Source organism: Ovis canadensis, chromosome 19 (assembly GCF_042477335.2).
Source record: "Ovis canadensis isolate MfBH-ARS-UI-01 breed Bighorn chromosome 19, ARS-UI_OviCan_v2, whole genome shotgun sequence".
NCBI classification, from domain to species: Eukaryota; Metazoa; Chordata; class Mammalia; order Artiodactyla; family Bovidae; genus Ovis; species Ovis canadensis.
Genome location: NC_091263.1, coordinates 28,426,573 through 28,446,965, shown reverse-complemented (window position 1 = coordinate 28,446,965; position 20,393 = coordinate 28,426,573). Strand labels below are relative to the sequence as shown.

Genomic DNA, 20,393 nt, shown 5'->3' with positions numbered 1-20,393 from the left:
GATATCAACTCCCTAAATAACATTCATCCTTTGCTACATATTTTTAATATCAAATGACTTCATTCCTAAAAGCCTATAACACATCCCATCAGCCTGGTCTGCTTGCCTCTGGTCAAACTGTCACATGATGCTAATATTAATATTCCAAACACCTCACTGTGATGCTGTAGCCGACAACAACTTCTCATTACAAGATAAAGACTGAATTCTTTAGCATAACCTTTAGGAACCCTTTAGGATTTGGACTTCATCTTAAATTGACCTAAGCATTCAACACCTGTGTTTCCAAAGCTGCAATAAAGTATGAATAAACATCATCCAGGGACCTAGAAAGTCCGGCACAACACAGCCTGCCTGGCTCTGGCCCATCACCCTCACCCTGAGCTATTCATCCCACTACTCACTAGGTTCTAGTTACACAGACTTCCTCTTCAGCACCTAGAATGCAACGATTTCTTTCCTACCTTTAGGACCATCTGGCTTGCACTTAATCCTTACTTCTCATATAGATGAAGCCCTCTCATTCTGTGATTTCATTTAACATCCCCCTCTCAGAGAAGGGCATTCCCGCCCCATTAACTCTGCATCACTATTTGCTGTTCATTTCTCTCGTGACACTCATTCCAATTTGTAATCACCCCATCATCTTGCAGATTTCTGTCTCCTTCACCAGCCTGTAAGAATAAATACGGGGACCATACCTATTTTGTTGCCCACTGCATACCAGCTTGAAACACAGGGGCTGAATATTTTCAGAATAAACAAATGAGCATCAGAATAACCTCGGAAATTTTTTTTAATTATTTTAATTGGAGGCTAATTAACTACAATATTGTAGTGGTTTTCGCCATATACTGACATGAATCAGCCATGGGTGTACATGTGCTCCCCATCCTGAAACCCCTCCCACCTCCCTCCCCAATGGGAAACTTCTTATAATCGAGATTCCTAGGCCTCCAGTCCCAGGCATTTCCAACTATTACTGACTCTCTTGTCACTTCAATACTCCAGGAATTCTGATTAAGTCAGTCTAAAAATCTGTATTTTTTTTTTAAACAAACATTTCAGGTATTTCTGGAATAGCTGTTATCAAGCCTATTATCAGCCATCGTTTCTGGTAATATGATCTCTGCCTGAACTAGGCTTGAACAGCACCAAAGAACGTGGCAAGCAGAACACATCCTTTGTCTGAATGCAACTTTGGCTTCAAACTGAATACAACCGTCTACTTTCAGCCTGTGAAGGTCAGTTTGATCACCCTTTTCCTAAGAAAGGCAACCTAATGAGAACTACATGTGCTGCACGCATGAGAACCCAGAATAGCCAAGTACACTTACCAGCTTCTACAATAGCCGGCTTGTTACTAGAGCACACAGACAGCACCTTCAGCACTCTGCTTGTGGTCCACAGTAGTTTCTCGTAAGTGTAGGTCCTCATTATATTCACTAGAGCTTGAGGTCCACCACTAGCCAGAATGATGAGCTAGAAAGATGTGTATGTATTGTTAATCATGGAACCTTGATCAAATGCCCGAGAAAAGCCTTTATTACCAACTGATTTTATCATATAAGAATTTCAGCAGCTTAGTGACATAAATGTATACCTGGTCATCATTAACTAGACCTCCAGACTGGGGTCATATTTAAGCTCTGCTTCTACAAAATTTCACTCACATTCATGTACCTCAGTCCTCCCCAAAATATATAAATTCTGGCCCAGTATTATTCTTCCCACACTGACCATAGTAAAAGGGAAAAAAAAACCCAAAATCCATGTTTGAACAGTAATGCCCAGATACGAAAGTTATGTCACGGCTGATTTGCTGCATGGAAATCTGAACCAGAATGGGCACTTATTAATGAAAACTCCTAATATATGCTTTGGCTCTTGGCCTTTCCTCATCATATCCACCTAAAAAAGAGACAGCATTAAATATTTATCCCCACCTTTCCTTCCCTGCATACCCCACCTCCTGACTTTTCCCCGATTTCCAAAGACAAATCTTTTCACTGCATGCTTCTGCTAAGAACTGTTTCCCATTATTCTTTTAACATGTTCCACTAAGCCCTGCAGGATCTGCCCTATCTCAACAGTCTTATCTCAAACCCTTTCTCTTCCTTACTCTCTGTATTTCTTGAATTTCCAAACCTCACCTGGTCCTCCCCTCCCTCAGGAGAACTGTCACAGATGCCATTTCCTCTCCCTAACCTTCATTCACCTTAGTCAATCCCTTCTTATCCATAAGAGCTGTGAACTCATCCATCACTTTCTCCAAGAAATATGCATAAACCCTCAAAAAAGGGTCTGGTTCATTTACATGCTCTCATATAGCCCTTCTACTTCCTCCTAAAACTTGAACTAAATAAATTAGCTTATTATTTCAGTGTCTCTCTTCCACCCAACAATGAAAGCTTTAAAAGCAGCTTGCATGCTATGTCCCTATCACCTAGTACAGTGTACACACCAACACAAACAGTTAAACAGAGATGTCCAACTTCTCTGAGATACATACGGAGTATAAGGCATACAATAAATTTGCAAAAATCTATAGAAGGACATGACACTGGGGGTCTCCAAGGCTCCATGACAACCACATTCAAAATAATTCTTTTACCTTGCTTTCCTGATTGCCGTAAGCTAAGATCTGAAGACAGTCTGTTGTAATAGCCAAGAATTTAACATTTGTTTTGTTGAGCAAGGCAACCATTTTCTGCAGCCCGCCAGCTAAACGCACTGCCATTTTAGCTCCTTCCTGATGCAGTAAAAGGTTGTGGAGAGTTGTAATAGCATAAAACAATACAGAATCCACTGGTGAACTGGGAAGAAGGAAAAAAGTCTCATCAGAAATGGTGTGACTGCACTCTTCTCCTCCTGAGCTTGGAGCATTCTGACCATGTTTTCTTACCCAAGCATCTTCACCAGGGCAGGAATGCCCCCGGATTTAAAGATGGCCAGCAAGCCCTCACGATGGTGGGAAAGATTGTGCAAGGTCCCAGCAGTACAGCGAGCTGTTTCCACGTCATTTGTGTTCTGCATGGTACGTACAATAGCAGACACCATCTGAGGAGAACGCATGATGGCGTGTCTGGAAGCTTCCTTTTTAGAAAGCTGATGGACCATAACTGCAGCCTTATTAACCACCACCTATAATATACAGGAATTAAGAAACATTAGTTTTCAATTTTCAAATACTGATGTAAGGTAGACATTTTAAGACTACTTCCTTGAGAGTTTCCTTCAAAGCAGATTAAAAAGTTGGCCATGTCTCTACTTACCTGGTCTTCGTCATTCAGCAGTTTTGTCAATTCAGGGATTGCACGTGTGGCAAGTTCTGCATCATCTTGGTAGTTAATTAAGTTTACAACGGCATGTTTCAGCATCTGTGATGGTTCAGCCAGACGCTGGACATTAGTGGGATGAGCAGCATCGAACTGTGTAGATGGGATCTGCATGCCCTCATCTAGCGTCTCAGGGAACATAGCAGCTCTCACCCTCTGAGCTCGAGTCATTGCATACTGTCCATCGATATCTGGAAAAGGTGAATTCGACAGTCAGATCTCCATGAGCTCAGCATCAACCCCAACAGTCAAGCTGAGGCTGCAATCACTCCCTTTTCTTGACCACACTGTTTTACTTAAGCTGTTGTATGCTAACTTTTATAAGAGTAACTATGCAGTTCTCAAAACTGCACTCTAGCTTTGAGTAGGTTAATAATATTCTTACCAGCTACTTGTTCTTGAGTGAAGGACTGAGAAAACCCCTGTTCCCACTCATACAGGACTTGGGTGGTATCCACATCCTCTTCCTCAGGATTGCCTTTACCGCTCAGAGAAGGCGCTGTGGTAGTGGCACCAGAATGGATTCCAGAGTCCAGGTAAGACTGCTGCTGCCAGTGACTGACAGCTGCTTTTCTGTCTGGCTCCATGGCCATGTCCAGCTCCATCAAATCAGCTATTAAAAAAAAAAAAAAGCATCAATATTACTACCAGGAAAATGTTATCTTAATTTGAAAATAAAAATCTGTGATATTACCCACTGAAATCTTCAGAAATAAAGTCTGAAAGACAGCGAAGGATAACAGAATGATGGCCAGGATCAGCTCAGGGATGAAAAATCTATACTCTTAGGAGACCACCTAACAGTTACTCACTGAATCAGTGAAGAATGGTACTGCATCCAGGCTCCAGAAGCAGTCATCCAGACTAGATTCCTGCTGGTGGCTTGTTTGCTATTTCATCAAGCCATTAGGAGAAGTGGGCAGAAAATGGAGCAAAAGGTAGCCTGACAAGTAAGCAGGGAGAGAGGAAAGCAGGGGAATCTGAGCCAGACTGGGTTAATGGCAACGAAGCAGAGCCTCAATTTCAGTAACTAAAGTCTACAATACAAACCTTGGGTAGCCATTGTCCACGCAAGATTTTCAAAAAGGTAGTATGGTGTACTTCAGCGACCCTAAAAGAGTTAATCAAAGTCATTAGTATTTAAAATTTTTGATTTTAATACTTATAAGTCACTAGGATAGTCTGTCAAACATCACGGACTACATCCACAGAAAGCCCCAAATCCTCTTTTACCATGTGATACAGTGAAACACAGACCTTATGATCTCCTCTAAATACTTCAACCACAGCTCTATCACTGCCAGACTTCTAAGTTTTCACTTAAACTCTAATCAGCACCTCTTTGTATAAAGCCAGGGGAAAAAGGCTATTCAAAATCAACCCTTCTTTGGGTTTCAAAAGTCCTCTCCTTTCCCTTTTTAACTTCTTTCACTAAAAAAATCATAGGTCTTCTTTTGACAACAAACGTCCAATGGGATTTTTAAAATGCCAAATTTCACTGAACAAGTCAACTGTTAAAACTGTCTTCTGATATTACAATGCCATCTAAAATATCATCATAAAGCAGGTATGGTGACTGGATCAGAACAGATTTCAGATGGTTTACTAAGAAGTAACATTACTTTTCAAATTAGTCTGTAACGCAAAATTAGAAGCACCATTTTTAAAACTTTCCTAAGTTCAAATTTATAGCAATGATTTATTATAAATACAAGTATTACTGTCTGGAATACTTTAATAAATATAAAAATCATTCACATATATATTAAAAATCTTAGCATCTAATTTTATGTCTCCATTTTGGCTTTTTTGTGTAATATTCAGGAAAATGCTGAATTATGCAGCTATTTGCAAATGACCAGTTTAAGAGCTCAGGGTCTCCAGATATTCCTAACAAAATTTCCTTCATTACAAAGTCTGTCCCTTAACAAGTTCACTTTGTACTACAAATTAAATATTAGATGTAAATTACCAATGTGGACTAGATATTTAAACCTGAAGTGTGTTTTTCATAAAACAATGTACAAAGAAGTTTAAATGTGTTAATGCAGTTGGAAACTGTACTTTAAAGTCCTATTTTCTGTCCTATGTAAAGAAGTATGTGTTGATTATCTTGGAATTGCTCTTCCAAAACTGGATTTTTATAACCACAAAGATCACTTGACACCTAAAGGTGACAAGAGTTGTGGATACAATTGTTTTATCATCCACAGTAGAAACAATTGACAGTTTACTTAGAAGGCAAAATGAAGGTCAGAATGTAACAAATTATTCCTGTCAATAAGAAACCTATATTTTAAAATCAAGTATTAAGCAGGACTATGTGTTCCATGTTTCCATTTAGTAGGATAGGACTGGGGTGTAGAAACTTGCATTTTTAATTAACACTCTAGTATGCAGAAAGCAATCTGTAAACCACATGGTAAGAAATATAATGACGGAAGAAACCTAGGTTCTTTGTCCACTTATGGCTGTATTTTAGCTCCTTATCTTTTGCCTATCTTTGAGACTGGTTATTTAACCCTTTCTTCCCCACCCCTTGGAAAAAATGGGTTCCCCATACCCCGTTCCAGCTAGGGAAAGGGACTTATATGTTCCACACTGAGCTCCTCCTCTGGCCAATGCCACAGGGCTCAGAAACCAACTACTCAAATCTACAGTTGCCACAGTTTAAGAAGTGCTTTGATGTATCTGGCATTAAGAAAAAAAAACATTTTATAGTGTTTTTTTCTTGATACAAAAGCAAAACATATTAGCCATGTTACTGGGTAAAATGTATGTGGGCTGACCTAGTAACCTGACCATGATTTACAGTGTCATTATGGAAAAGACATTTTCATGTCTTTGTTCCAAACTTACAATATATAAGTTTGTATGTTGGGGACTTCTTAATACAATTTTTTTCTAGCACTTTCAAACTTACACAACATTATGCAACACACATAAAAATTGGCAATCCTCTAGTGTGGGCGGCCAAGTGTCAGTCAGAAAGTAGAGAAGCAAAAAGTAGTAATGAAAATGAGTATAGACATAAGCAGCAGTATATACTAACTCACCCACACACTATTCTTCAGACAAATCTAGATTTACCTAAAATCTGAGAATCATTTACTAAACCACTGAATATACTGACCAGAAAACTAGGGCAGAATCTTGCCTCAACAAAAAGCTTTCCTTATTCTTCCTCTAGGCAGAGCTTTCAGCCAAGGGGTTGGCTTGCCTTCACTACACCCTGCCAATCATTAAGGGCCTAGAGTGCCTCATCAACTAAGGCTTAGCAAAGACTTCAGGAAAAAAGACTCCAGAGAAACAGAATGTTAAAATTGAGGTAAAGTGGGGAGGGAAACAATGTTTCACTTTATTACCCTCATAAAGAGAATAAGTAAGAATGAAAAGTTCAGGGAGAACGGATACATGTCCCTTTGCTGTCCACATGAAACTGTCACGACATTGTTAATAGGCTATATTCGAATATAAAATTTAAGAGAATTAAGTTCAGTAAAAAACTGAAATTGTGAAAAACTCCTAGAGCATAAAGGAAAAATACACAGAATATAAGGAAAGAAGCAAGAGAATCAACTCGGGATCAAGGCTTCAACTGACATGCACTTCAAAAAGAAATATGAGAAAATGGGGAAAAGCCCACTGTGTACCGATCAAGATAAAGGGAGTATGATACTTTTCAAAAAAAAAAAAGCAAGTACTAAATGTTCCTAGATGCAAGTGACCTCTAACTACAGACTACATTTAGAACGCTTCATTTCCTACCAGCTTTATCACCACCAAGAGTGCTCTGACAAAGAAAGAGGGTGCCAGGGGATCACCAACTTACCCAGTCTAATGGTGCAGTGGACGCGTGCATCCTTTTTTAAATTCTTCTCTTTTTGCTTAACATATGCTCTTTTTCTAATGATACATTTTAAAAGAACATCTCAAAATTCATATCTAGTACATGTAATTTCAATCTAAGGATAAAGTTCATTCTGAACCATACCTCATTCAAAGTATTACTATTGAATACTTAGTAATTCAGTGAATTACTTATTGATTCAATACTTCAATTGAATTTTTCCTTCAGTTTTTCTAGCAAGGGTACCTAAACATGCTAGGTTTTTCTTTTCCTTATAATGAAGATTTTCAAATATGCACTAAGGCGGACACAACTTTATACTGCACACAACACCTATACTTAATGACTGTCAGTATCATGCCATACTGGTGTCTTCCTACAGAATGATTTTAAAGCAAATTACATACATCAGTACTTCATGAAACTATAAAAAGCAAGGATATTTTCTTATATATCACATTACAAAAATTAGCCTTAAAGCTTCACTTCAAAATGATGGTTGGAGGCTCTACTTCACCTTCTGTACAAAAAGTGGTCCTCGGTCAAAACCTACAATGGAAATTTTAACACAATATAGATTTCATCTGAATACAAAATTATCTTGATTACCTTGGATTTCAAAAAGTTTGAGTACTACTTAAAGTAACTTTGCTACGTAAAAATAAAACATCTATTATAGAATCAATTTATACTAAATTACTGGCAGTTCATGCTAACAATTCGCTTCTCCAATAATCTAGTAAGAAAGTTGATAAGCTTTTCATGTATTTTCGGGGATTTAAAATATAGTTTGTAGTAAAGTCTAATTTTGTACATCTAAAAGCACATACATATGCATTCTTATTAACTGTCACCAATACCCTGCCATTTAAAAATTTACAGTCTCCTCAAATCTTCCTGTTTAAGCACTTTTTATTCAACGCTAAAATGTTTAAATCACAACTTACGCTAGTTTCCCTTCTGCTTTTACTCCCAGAAGTAGAGGGTGGTGGTCTGTGTCCATCCATCCACCCATGGGCGGGGGGGGGGGGGGTGGTGCGCGCGTGTGTGTGTCCTGGGAGGGGCCTTTTCAAAATGGGTAATAAAAAGCCTAACATTTAGTGAGACTTTCACTCCTTCCTCTGAAATACCTACATTATTGTCACGGTAAAAAATCCCTATTAGAAATCTGAACTGTGGCGAAGGGAAATCAGGATATTCCTGATCATTTTCCTGTCTTCTCTATCTCAGCCATAAAATAATACATGTGTGTGCGAAGTCACTTTAGTCGTGTCTAACTCTTTGTGACCCCATGGACTGTAGCCCACCAGGCTCCTCTGTCCATGGGATTCTCCAGGCAAGAATACTGGAGTGGGCTGCCATTCCCTTCTCCAGGGGGATGTTCCCGACCCAAGGATCAGTTGTGCGGCTCCTGCACTGCACGTGCTGAGCCACCAAGGAAGCCAAATAGTATTTTTCTTTGGTGTTCCTATAATAATGACATTTTGTTATATTTGGTTTTCTATTAAATTTACTATTAGGTATTTTTAACAAAAATAGAAAAGTCAGTTCCTTTTGTTGTAGCCTCTTTATTAAATATTATCCATACTTTATCGTAAGTCTATACTATAACCACACCTCCAGATTCTTGAATATTTAGTTTGTGTTTCCTATTTACCTTGCTATTCAAACAAAGTTTAAAAAAATGTCTTTGCATATCAATTCATTCTCTTATTTCCATTTCCCTTCCACCTAAGGATTGTTTCAACTACTGGATTAAATAAGAACTTTTAAGTTTCAAAGTTTTGATACATAGCTCGAAAATACTGATGCAGCATAAACTGATAGTCACCAAAGAAGGCACTGCACTAGTGACCAGCTTACCCCAAGGGCCTACCAAGCACTGGCTGCTTTCTCAGACAACTTTGATAGCTACATCCACCTATCTAATGTATACCCCACCCCCTGCCCTACAAGTTCTAAATTCTGAGAAGATTACAATTAAATGCTTCATTTCCCTCCCTACATGTAGCCATTTGTCTCGCTAGACTTTAATGTTCTTCTGCATTTTTATGCACACACGTGTATGTTATTTATGTTCTTCTGCATTTTTATACACTACATGTGTATGTTATGTGTAAGAAGTCACTGGGATAATCATTGATATACGAAGTTAAACCAACTATGTGTGTCTGAGAATATGAATTTACTACTTAAAACAATTCAGTTATGGCTTTTATCCTTTACATGTATATGTTGTTAGTCTCAATGATGACTAACTTCACACAGAATCTTTGGTCAGTAACACAATCCTAATACAGTCCTGATCCTCTAGGGGAAAAAAAAAAAATGTTTTTCAAGACAAATTTTCACTTTATCTACTCTAAGAACAAATTACTACATAAAGTAGAAACTTTTTCTCCAGCTTATACTAAAATATAAGCTACCAAAAAGACTGATTTTTTCAGTTTTGTTTTTATTTTCATTTTTATTAATTTTATCTCAATTTTATTTCTGTTTTTGAATTTTAAATTTTTTTATTACACTTGATTTAAAATATGTTCATTTCAGGCATGCAGTTTCAGATTCTTTTGCATTATAGGTTATAAGATACTGAATATAACTGTACTATACAGTAAATTCTTGTTGTTTATCTAGTTTATATACAGCAGTGTATATATATGTTAATCTCATTATTTCTAACTATTCCCTCCCTCTCCCCTTCCCCTTTGGTAACCAGTTTTCTTTTCTATGCCTGTGAGTCTGCTTCTGTTTTAGAAATAAGTTGATTTGTATCATTTTTTTAGATTCCACATATAAATGATAATCATTTTTCTTTAACTTACTTAGTATGATAATCTCTAAATCTACCCATGTAGCAGCAAATGACATTATTTCATTCTTTTTTATGGTTAAGTAGTCCATGGGGTCGCTAGGAGTTGGACACAACTGAGCGACTTCATTTTCACTTTTCACTTTCATGCACTGGAGAAGGAAATGGCATCCCAAACCAGTGTTCTTGCCTGGAGGATCTCAGGGAAGGGGGAGCCTGGTGGGCTGCCAGCTATGGGGTCGCACAGAGTCAGACACGACTGAAGCAACTTAGCAGCAGCAGCAGCAGCAGCAGCAGCAGCATCCCACTGTGTATGTGTGTGTCTTTATCCACTTATCTGTCAGTGGACACTTCCATGTCTTGACTGTTGTGCGTAGTGCTGCTGCCAACACTGGTGTGCATTCAAGATTGGTATTTTAAAATATAGCTATTTCAAAATGCATACAGAATGGCCTTTATCTACAATAGTACATTTTATAATTTCCAAGTATAATTTTATGCAAGTTAAAATAACTGTTTATGTAGTAAAAGTATAAGGAATATTCAACTCATCAGCAGTGTGTGTGTGTTTAACCAAACACAGCAAAATTACATCTGTTAATCTGGGTAGTGAGTTCATGGTATTTACTATATTACTCTCTACACTTTACATGGCAAAAATAACTAAACAAAACAAGAGCAAGCTATACATCAGCATTTCAGATGATATGATTTAAACTCCAAATATGATTTAAAAATAAGACTACCTTTGTTTATAAACAGAGTCTCACAGACATAGAGAATGAACTTATGGTTACTAGAGGGAAGGATCCCGGGGGGAAGGGATAGGGAGTTTGGGGTGGATATGTACACACTGCTGTATTTAAAATGGATAACTAACGAGGACCTAGTGCATAGCACAGGGAACTCTGCTCAATGTTATGTAGCAGCCTGGATGGGAGGGGACTTTAGGGGAGAATGGATACTTTTATGAATGGCTGAGTCCTTTTGCTGTTCACCTGAAACTATCACAACATTGTTAATCAGCTGTACTCCAATATAAACCAAAACATTTTTTTTTAAAAAGAATAACTTTGTATGTTAACCTTTTAAAATTCATTAAAATGGAATTACCAAAGATAGGCACAATAAAGGACAAAAACGGTGAGGACCTAACAGAAGTAGAAGAGATTAAGAAGAAGTGGCAAGAATACACAGAAGACCTGTACAAAAAAGCTCTTAATGACCCAGATAATCAGGATGGTGCAGTGACTCACCTGGAGCCAGACATCCTGGAGTGTGAAATCAAGTGGGCATTATGAAGCATTGCTATGAAGAAAGCTAGTGGAGGTGATGGAATTCCAGGTAAGCTATTTCAAATCCTAAAAGATGATGCTGTTAAAGTGCTGCACTCAGTATGCCAGCAAATTGGGACAACTCAGCAGTGGTCACAGAACTGGGAAAGGTCAGTTCTCATTCCAGTTTCCAAAGGAAAGCAATGTCAAAGAATGTTCAAACTACTGGATAATTGCACTCATTTCACATGCTAGCAAGATTATGTTCTAAATCCTTCAGGCTAGGCTTCAGCAGTATGTGAACTAAGAATTTACAGATGTTCAAGCTGGATTTAGAAAAGGCAGAGGAACCAGAGATCAAACTCTATGATCCAATGGATCATGGAAAAAGCAAGAGAATACCCCCCCCAAAAAAAAAATCTGCTTCATTGACTATGCTAAAGCCTTTGACTGGGTGGATCAAAACAAACTGGAATATTCTTCAAGAGATGGGAATACCAGACCACCTTACCTGCCTCCTGAGAAAGCTGTATGCAAGTCAAGAAGCAACAGTTAGAACTGGACATGGAACAACAGACTGGGAAAGGAGTACGTCAAGGCTGTATACTGTCACTGTTTATTTCACTTATATGCAGAATACATCATACGAAATGCTGCCTGGATGACTCACAAGCTGGAATCAAGATTGCTGGGATAAATGTCAACAACCTTAGATATCCAGATGATAACCACTTTAAAGGCAGGAAGTGAAGAGGAACTAAAGAGCCTCTTGATGAGGCTGAAAGAGGAGAGTGAAAAAAGCCTGCTTGAAACTCAGAATTCAAAAAGATAACAGCATCTGGTCCTGTCACTTCATGGCAAATAGATGGGGAAAAAGAGGAAACAGTGTCAGACCTAATTTTCTTGGGCTCCAATATCACTGTGGACAGTGACTGCAGCCATGAAATTAAAAGACACTCACTCCTTGGAGGGAAAGCTATGACAAACATAGTGCATTAAAAAGCAGAGAAATCACTTTGCCAACACAGGTCCATAGCCAAAGCTATTTCTAGTAGGCATGTATGGATGTGAGAGCTGGACCATAAAAAGGCTGAGTGCCAAAGAACTAATGCTTTTGAACTGTGGTGCTGGAGAAGACTCTTGAAGAGTCCCTTGGACTGCAAGGAGAACAGTCAATCCTAAAGCAAATCAACCCTGAATACTCATTGGAAGGACTGGTGCTGAAGCTGAACCTCTAATACTTTGGCCACCTGATGTGGAAAGCCAACTCACTGAGAAAGACCCTGATGCTGGGAAAGACAGAGGGCAAGAGAAGAAGGGGGCAACAGAGGATGAGATGGTTGGATGGCATCACTGACATGAGTTTGAGCAAACTCAGGAAGATAGTGAAGGACAGGGAAGCCTGGCCTGCTGCAGCTCATGGGGCTGCAAAGAGTCAGACACGACTTAGTGACCGAAAAACACCCAAAAAGAGATACGAGTATTTTACAGAAACTCTTGTTAAATCAGCTGAGCTTTACAAACTCAAGTCTCAAATATAAGGATAAGATAAGTATGTCCATCTACCTGCAAAGGTAGCTGTCACAAAAGCTAAACAAGGCTATAAGTCATTTTAAAAGGCTAGAGATTATAGGTATGTGGGAAAATCTGTTTGCATTGCATCCTGAAACTGAAAATTCTGTTTCTCAAAGTTCACAAAATGACTGCCTAATAATTTTTTATACTAAGGACACTCTTTGCTAACATTCTAGAGACACTTTTATACCCATTTTAAGTGAATTTCAGAGTCTGATAAGCTGCACAGAAAACATAATTAAATTTTTAGTAAAAGTTACTAAATTATATACGAACTATTTTTCTATATACATTTAGGATAGTCAGAAAAACATATCACAGAAAGAGTTCACTCATAATTCCAACAATAAAAAACAAAAAAAGTACATAAAAATCAAATGGAAAGCTGTCTTATTCCTAACTAGAATTTTTTTTGTACTGTATAAACAGGCCAGTTTTCTCTTAGTTCATAAAGTCAGTGTATTTCCAACAAAATAATGATTTCTTTAGGAGTGAAAATGATTCCTAAATTCATCTGAAATGGAAGTATGAAGGTAATTTTAAAAAAGACTGAAATGATAAAAAAGAACCAATTCTATCAGATACTAAAACTCAATATAAATCAACAGCCACAGCAATTAAACAATTTATATTATTGGGGGCAGGAATGGTTAAGAGACTACAGTAATCAGAAAACATCCAGACATAATGTGGCAATTTAATAAATGTAAAAGGCAATATTTCAACTGTGGGAGACAGCTGGACTATTTGATTAATACTACTAGCAGAAAGGGACTTTTTTTCCTTGTAAAAAATACTATTTTTAAATCCTTACTTGGCTATATTAAATCTACACAAGACAAATATTTACAGGCAAAAAAAAAAAAAAAAAAACCAATGAGACAAAATACGGTATACATATGAAGGGTGGTATACATGGAAATAAAACTATGGTAAGAAGCCCAATATAAGCATGACTCTGAACTCTGAAATCAAAAAGTAAAGACAGGATTTTGTATGTGTTTGTGTGAAAAACTTAAAAAATTCCAAGCCAAAAAACAAAAACAAAAAAAACCAAACAACCATGCATAAAGTACTTTTAAAAATGACATATTGAACACCGTAAGTGAAACGTGATTATAGGCTAATACCCATAGCACACACAGAGAACTGAGGAGAAATCAGTAAACATAGCAGAGGAAGGGCAGGAACCACCACTGAAGGAAAAATAAACAGCGAAAAATATATGCAAAAGAGCTTAAATTCATTTTTTTCTGCTTATCAGATTGTTAAGAGCAAAAAGATTAATAATACTGATGATATGGATATATTTAAACTGCCACAAGGTTTTTGGACAGTAAGTTGGCACTATTCATTAAATATAAGTGTAAACACTCTTTCACATAAAAATACCACTTTATAACAGAAATGTATTCTGCAGAGTATTCACAGAAGCATGCCAAAAGGTCTGCACAGTGAAGCATTCATAAAGCTGAAAATTAACCAAATGCTCACCAACAAGACAGTGAATAATGTATCCATTGGATAGAATGTATATTCATCTACTGAACAAATATTTAAGTACCTTTTATGTTACTAGCATTGCATAACGGTGAATAAGAGTCAGAGTCAAGGTCATAGTCTAGGAAAGCCTGCATTCTATTGGAGCATTAAGCAATAAAAACAGAACAATTTAAAGACTGAGAACTGCTGTGAAGAAAATAAACAAGATAAGAATAGAGTAACTAGTGAGTGGCTGGTGACTAGTTAAGAATGAGTGCTGAGAGGAAGCGACAGGAATACAGGAGGAGCTAGCCAGGTGAAGATGGGGCAGAACACTCCTGTGCAGAAAACCAGTGCAAAAAAAGTAAACAGCACTGAAAGGTACCCTGTGGAATCACAGGGCCAGATCGATGAAAGGTACACTGGGAAGCCAATGGAGTAACTAACACCTGTGATTCCAGATGTTTTTAAGTTTACTCTAGCGTCCGTATCGGAGAAGGCACTGGCGACCCACTCCAGTACTCTTGCCCGGAAAATCCCACGGACGGAGGAGCCTGGTAGGCTGCAGTCCATGGGGCCGCTAAGAGTAGGACACGACTTCACTTTCACTTTTCACTTTCATGTATTGGAGAAGGAAATGGCAACCCACTCCAGTGCTCTTGCCTGGAGAATCCCAGGGACGGTGGAGCCTGGTGGGCTGTGGTCTATGGGGTCGCACAGAGTTGGACACGACTGATGTGACTTAGCAGTAGCGCTGTCTATAGGGAAAAGAAAAGATCGTGAGGGGCAAAAGAAAAGCAGGGAGAAGAGTTAGGAGACTACCGTAAATCATCCAGGTGAGAGGGATAGAGGATTACTATGAAGCCATTAAAAAAACAGAAAAAATACAACATGTATCTAATACACAAACTATTTACATACTTTTTTTTTAGATAGACTTCTCACATACACTTGCAAAAGAAAATGTTTAGAAATAATATATTGGTATTAGAAATGATAATTTGTCCAAGAAAACAGCTATCATTTAGCACACTATGTTAGCCAAACACTAAGTATACGTTTCTAAACATAAAAACTAAGTGATCTATAAAATGGACTTTCTGCAAAAAAAAAAAATGTGGAAACTACTCAGCCAATCATTAGCACCACAAAACACAAACTGTTTTTTAAAAAAGACATTATTGAGGTGGATAAACCTAGAACCTGTTATAGTGAAGTGAGTCATAAAGAGAAAGATAAATATCGTATTCTAACACACATATATGGAATCCAGAACAATGGTGCTGAAGAATTTATTTACAGGGCAGCAGTGGAGAAACAGACAGAGAATAGACTTATGGGCATGGGGAGAGGGGAGGAGAGAGTGAGATGTATGGAAGGAGTAACATGGAAACTTACACTACCATATGTAAGATAGACAGCTGACAGGAATTTGCTGTATGGCTCAGGAAACGCAAACAGGGGCTCTGTAGCAACCTAGAGGGGTGGGATGGGGGAGAGATGGGAGGGAGGTTCAAAACGAAGGGGATATATGTGTACCTATGGCTGATTCATGTTAAGGTCGATAGAAAACAACAAAATTCTGTAAAGCAATTGTCCTTCAATAAAAAAATTAATTTAATTTTTTAAAAAAGACTTTATCTTAGGAAAAATAAATGTTTTCTAAAACAAAGGAAATCAAACTTACAGCAATTTTTAAAATTATTTAGGCAAATGTCATTTTATTTTATCAATAAATTTCTATTTTTAGTAATTTAATCTAAGAGTTTTTCATTCAATTATTCTACTAAAGTGGAGATACTCCAAAAATCAACTTAATCACAAAATAATGTCAGATACCTGATTAAATTATTTTTATTACCTTTAAAAGTATCTTTTACAGCTTTAGTGTGTTTCCTTATAGTATCAGGTAAACACCTAACTCTGCCCTAGAAATATTTAATTAGGTAGCATAATTAAATGCCTAGCAACTTCAGTTCTGAGACAAGTGTCATCCCAGGAACTCTTCCCAGCAATCGCATAAAGTAGGTAACATCCCCCCAACCATCAGATGAAAAAAATGACTAGCAGCAGTTAATAAGAGTATAGCTAGTAAGCTGCTCAGTTAAAACTCAAATCCAGGGGCCTTCCCTAGCAGTCCAGTGGTTAAGAATCTGCCACACAAGGCAAGGGACATGGGTTCGATCCCTAGTTGGGGCACTAAGATCCCACATGTTGTGAAGCTACTAAGTCAGTGAGCCCATGAGTCTCAACTACTGAGCCTGAATTCTGGAGCCTGCACACTTCAACTAAGACCCAAGGAAGACCAATAAATAAATAAAACTATTAAGGAAAAAACAAACAAACCTCAAATTCAAGTCTGTTTAGCTCAGTCACATCCCTTTTCAATCAAATCATGTATCCCATCCCCACCCCCAAAGTTGTAACAGTTAGTAATTAACAATTACTGCTGCAGTTAAGAGCAAGGGTTAACAAATTTTAAATAAAAGTATCATAAGTAAGACTAAAGAACTACAATCTTTGCACAGTAACCACGGCATCACTACATACTCCATACTTTGACTCTGTGCCTAGAACAAATGCTGACAAGAAAAAAGCAGGATCATCAAACATGAGTATATTATACTAAGAAAATGGGAGATTTTACTTCAAGAAAATTTCCAGATGTTAATCTCTAAATTCAGGCTACCAGCAGAATTAATGGCAAGTACTCAATGGCTTCCATAAGCAATTTGATGCATTGCTTTATGATCCCATAACCTTCCTCTTCTCCAACTTGTTACAAGAGTTTCCCTTCCCCACCATACCAGCACACTGATCTTTAACAACAAATAAGAGTAAGTGAACTTCGAGAGGGCCTTCACCATGAGTTTCTCACGTTTCTAAAAGGCTTAGCACAGATCAAGCTCGCTCTTAATGGACTGAATGTTAAAAATAAGAAAAATGTTCTAAAAGTAGGCAGGGTAACAACTAAAATGTAAAATAGAGGCTCTAAGCCAACAACAATTATATATAATCTAAGAGACTTAATGCTTTTAGGAACATGAAGGATTCACTTGTGAAGAATCTTACCTAGAACAGAAGTCAGCAAACTTTCTGTTAAAGGCCAGACAGTGAATACATTAGGGTTCTGTAGGCCAGAAGCTCTCTGTAGCAACAATTAAACTCTGCTACTGCAGTAAGAAAGCAATCACAGACAATATGCACACTAACAAGCAAGGCTAGGTTCCAATACAACTTTATTCATGGAAAGTGCAAATTTGAATTTTGTAAATTTCATGTGTCATGAGATATTATCACCTGAGATATTACCTTTAGGCATTAAAAAGTGTAAAAATCATTCTTAGTTCGCAGGCCCTGAAAACCAGGTGAGGTGGCAGGCAATAACTGGCCAACCCCTGTTTATTACTTACTTTCACTGAGAACAAACCAAAGGGCAAGTGAGTTTACTTTCGAATTAAACCTAAATGTGAAGAACAGCAGCAGAAAGGGTTTCTAAGTGGGCTACTAAGAATAGTCACACACTTTTTTCCCAAAAGTATCTCCAAAAATAAGTGTTACTTTAAAAAATGAAACTGGACCAAATGATATGAAAGCCATATCAAGAGCATCTGTTTTGGAAAAACCATTGCAGGCCATTAAGTTCAGGTACATGCTAAAACAGAAATACAGTTCAACATATGCATGCATTTTTCTTCCCCCTGTAAAAAATGTTAGCCACTGTTATTGATTAATGATGGTCATTATTAATGTATCACTTAGACCCACATGTTTGGCCAGTGGTGACAGTGTCTGAAGAGGATGTGATGATAATACATAAATTATGTGTTACCTAGAATTATTTTTTAACTCTCTAGAAACAATTTCTAGTGCTATCAACACAGACAGAATGATTTATTTTTCATTTACTTTTCCCCCAATAGTGTGTATTTATTTCTCATTATAATAAATATCTTTATACAGAAGAATGTTAAGAATATTACTGTCTTAATAATTCCAACTTTCTCTCTATGTCATTTAGTTTAATTTTTCAACAGTTATGCACCTGGTACTTTCAGAAAATGTTCAATGAACATTTTTGGAAACATTAAGAGGTGGGGGTTAGGGAACCAATCTCCACATGATGGAAAATATGAATATTGCTATCTCTACACCTCAGAAACATAGGAATTGATAAATGACTCATCCAAGGATGAGACAGATTCAAACACTAGTCTTTCTTTTTAATTCCACATACTGTGATCTCTAATCTGACAGAAAGTTTTCCTCACATTTTATTCAAAAATCTGTAAAATCAAAATATAGGCACTATACTTACTGGTGGAAAAAAGTTTTTAAGTTGATGCATGTGATTCAAACCCATGTTCTTCGAAGTCAACTGTATTCTGTATATTCATACCAAATGTGTTTCCTAAAGCATTTTTAAACAATGTACCACAGAGATAGAAATGAATGTGGACATAATAACAAATTCTGTAAGAGCACACAGATCAAATAAATTCCTTATAGCGAACTGACTTTGATACAAATACTGTAACTTTTGTTTTTTATATATTGTTTGATATATTTTTGCTAATTCTTTTACCTTTTGACTCTTTTAATTAATTGCCTCATATATTGAATATTCACTGGACGGACTGATGCTGAAGCTGAAGCTCCAATACTTTGGCAAGAACCAAGCCATCAGAGAGGACCCTGATTCTGAGAAAGATTGAGGGCAAGAGGAGAAGGGGGCGACAGAGAATGAGATGGTGAGATGGCATCACTGACTTAATGGGCATGACTTTGAACAAACTCAGGGAGATAAGAGAAGGACAGGGAAGCCTTCACTATGAACTATGCTGCGGTTCATGAGGTCACAAAGAGTCAGGCACGACTTGGCGACTGAACGACATATACTGAATATGAAGCTGGATATTGTCCTTTTCTAACCCAGTTTGACAGTCTTTTTAAAAACATTTTATTTCATTTATAGCTATTACAAATTGTATGTTGGTCTTATTCCTCATCTTATTTTTGTCTGCAAATTCTAACATCTGGTTTATTTCAGCATTCTTTTTTCCTCTTGATCGTGGGTGATTTCTTTTTACTTAATTTTTCACATGTCTAGTAACTATTGATTGTATATTATATATCTGATATTGGATATTGGATATATTGTGGAAACTCTGGTTTCTGGAGTCTTCTTTTAAACACTCTTTAAGGCAGTTAAATCATCTTAATTTTATAGAGCTTGGTTTCACACATTATTAGAAGCAATCTACCTCAGATTTTACCCTTAGACTTAGGGTGAATTACCTTAATCCTGGGAAACATCTTTACTCCTCAAGTGTGACTGTTGTCTGGTTTCAAACGAAAAGCATGAAGTGTTTACCAAGACCCCCTAGTTTGGTAGGATTCAAACGCCAAACTCTTCTTCACAGTGAGGGTAGAAGCTGAAATCTCTGCTTATACACCTCAGTGTTCCGTGTACTGCTTTAAAATGAGTTCCTTGGAATCGCCGCCGCTCCACACACACACAAGTTTACACACAGATTCTGAAGCTTCCCTCTGGGACTCCCTTCACTCTGAATCTACCTATCCTACCCTCAATTTCCAGCCATCCTGGCAACCCTGAGCTCCATCATCTGGTATTACATGAGTTCTCGATCTCACCAGAAACACTGGTCATAGTTCTCACTAGGGAAGCCTTAGAAATATGGATGTCACCAAGTGAACGTGTCCCTTCTTTCATGGGTCACATCTCCTCAAAATTCTGTCTTCTTTTGATCATTCTCTGGTACCTTCAAACAGCTATTTTTATATTTTCTCCCAAAGTTTCTAATTTTTTTTCTTCTAGTTTTATTGAGATATAACTGATACATACTGTGTAAGATACATAGTATGATTTCATTTACATACATCATGAAAGGATTATTACAGTATATTTAGCAAACATCCATCACCTCATATATAGATACAAAATTAATAGAAAAAAATTTCTTCTGGTGATGAGAACTTAGGATTTTCTCTCTTAACAACTTCCACATGTAACATACAGCAGAGTTAATCATGTCATACAT

General features: G+C 37.3%; 1 protein-coding gene across 5 annotated transcripts in view; it reads right to left on the bottom strand.

Annotated features, from left to right (window-relative positions):
• CTNNB1 (catenin beta 1) overlaps window positions 1-20,393 on the bottom strand; it is a 48,710-nt gene that overhangs the window by 11,516 nt on the left and 16,801 nt on the right. For all 5 annotated transcript variants that reach the window (XM_069560743.1, XM_069560746.1, XM_069560745.1 and 2 more), the window contains exons 2-7: window positions 4,389-4,449; window positions 3,724-3,951; window positions 3,276-3,529; window positions 2,906-3,144; window positions 2,615-2,816; window positions 1,338-1,482 (exon numbers count right to left, since the gene is read on the bottom strand). In XM_069560743.1, coding sequence (XP_069416844.1) covers window positions 1,338-1,482; window positions 2,615-2,816; window positions 2,906-3,144; window positions 3,276-3,529; window positions 3,724-3,951; window positions 4,389-4,401 — 1,081 coding nt within the window. In that variant the 5' untranslated portion in view covers window positions 4,402-4,449. The remainder of the gene's footprint in view (window positions 1-1,337; window positions 1,483-2,614; window positions 2,817-2,905; window positions 3,145-3,275; window positions 3,530-3,723; window positions 3,952-4,388; window positions 4,450-20,393) is intronic.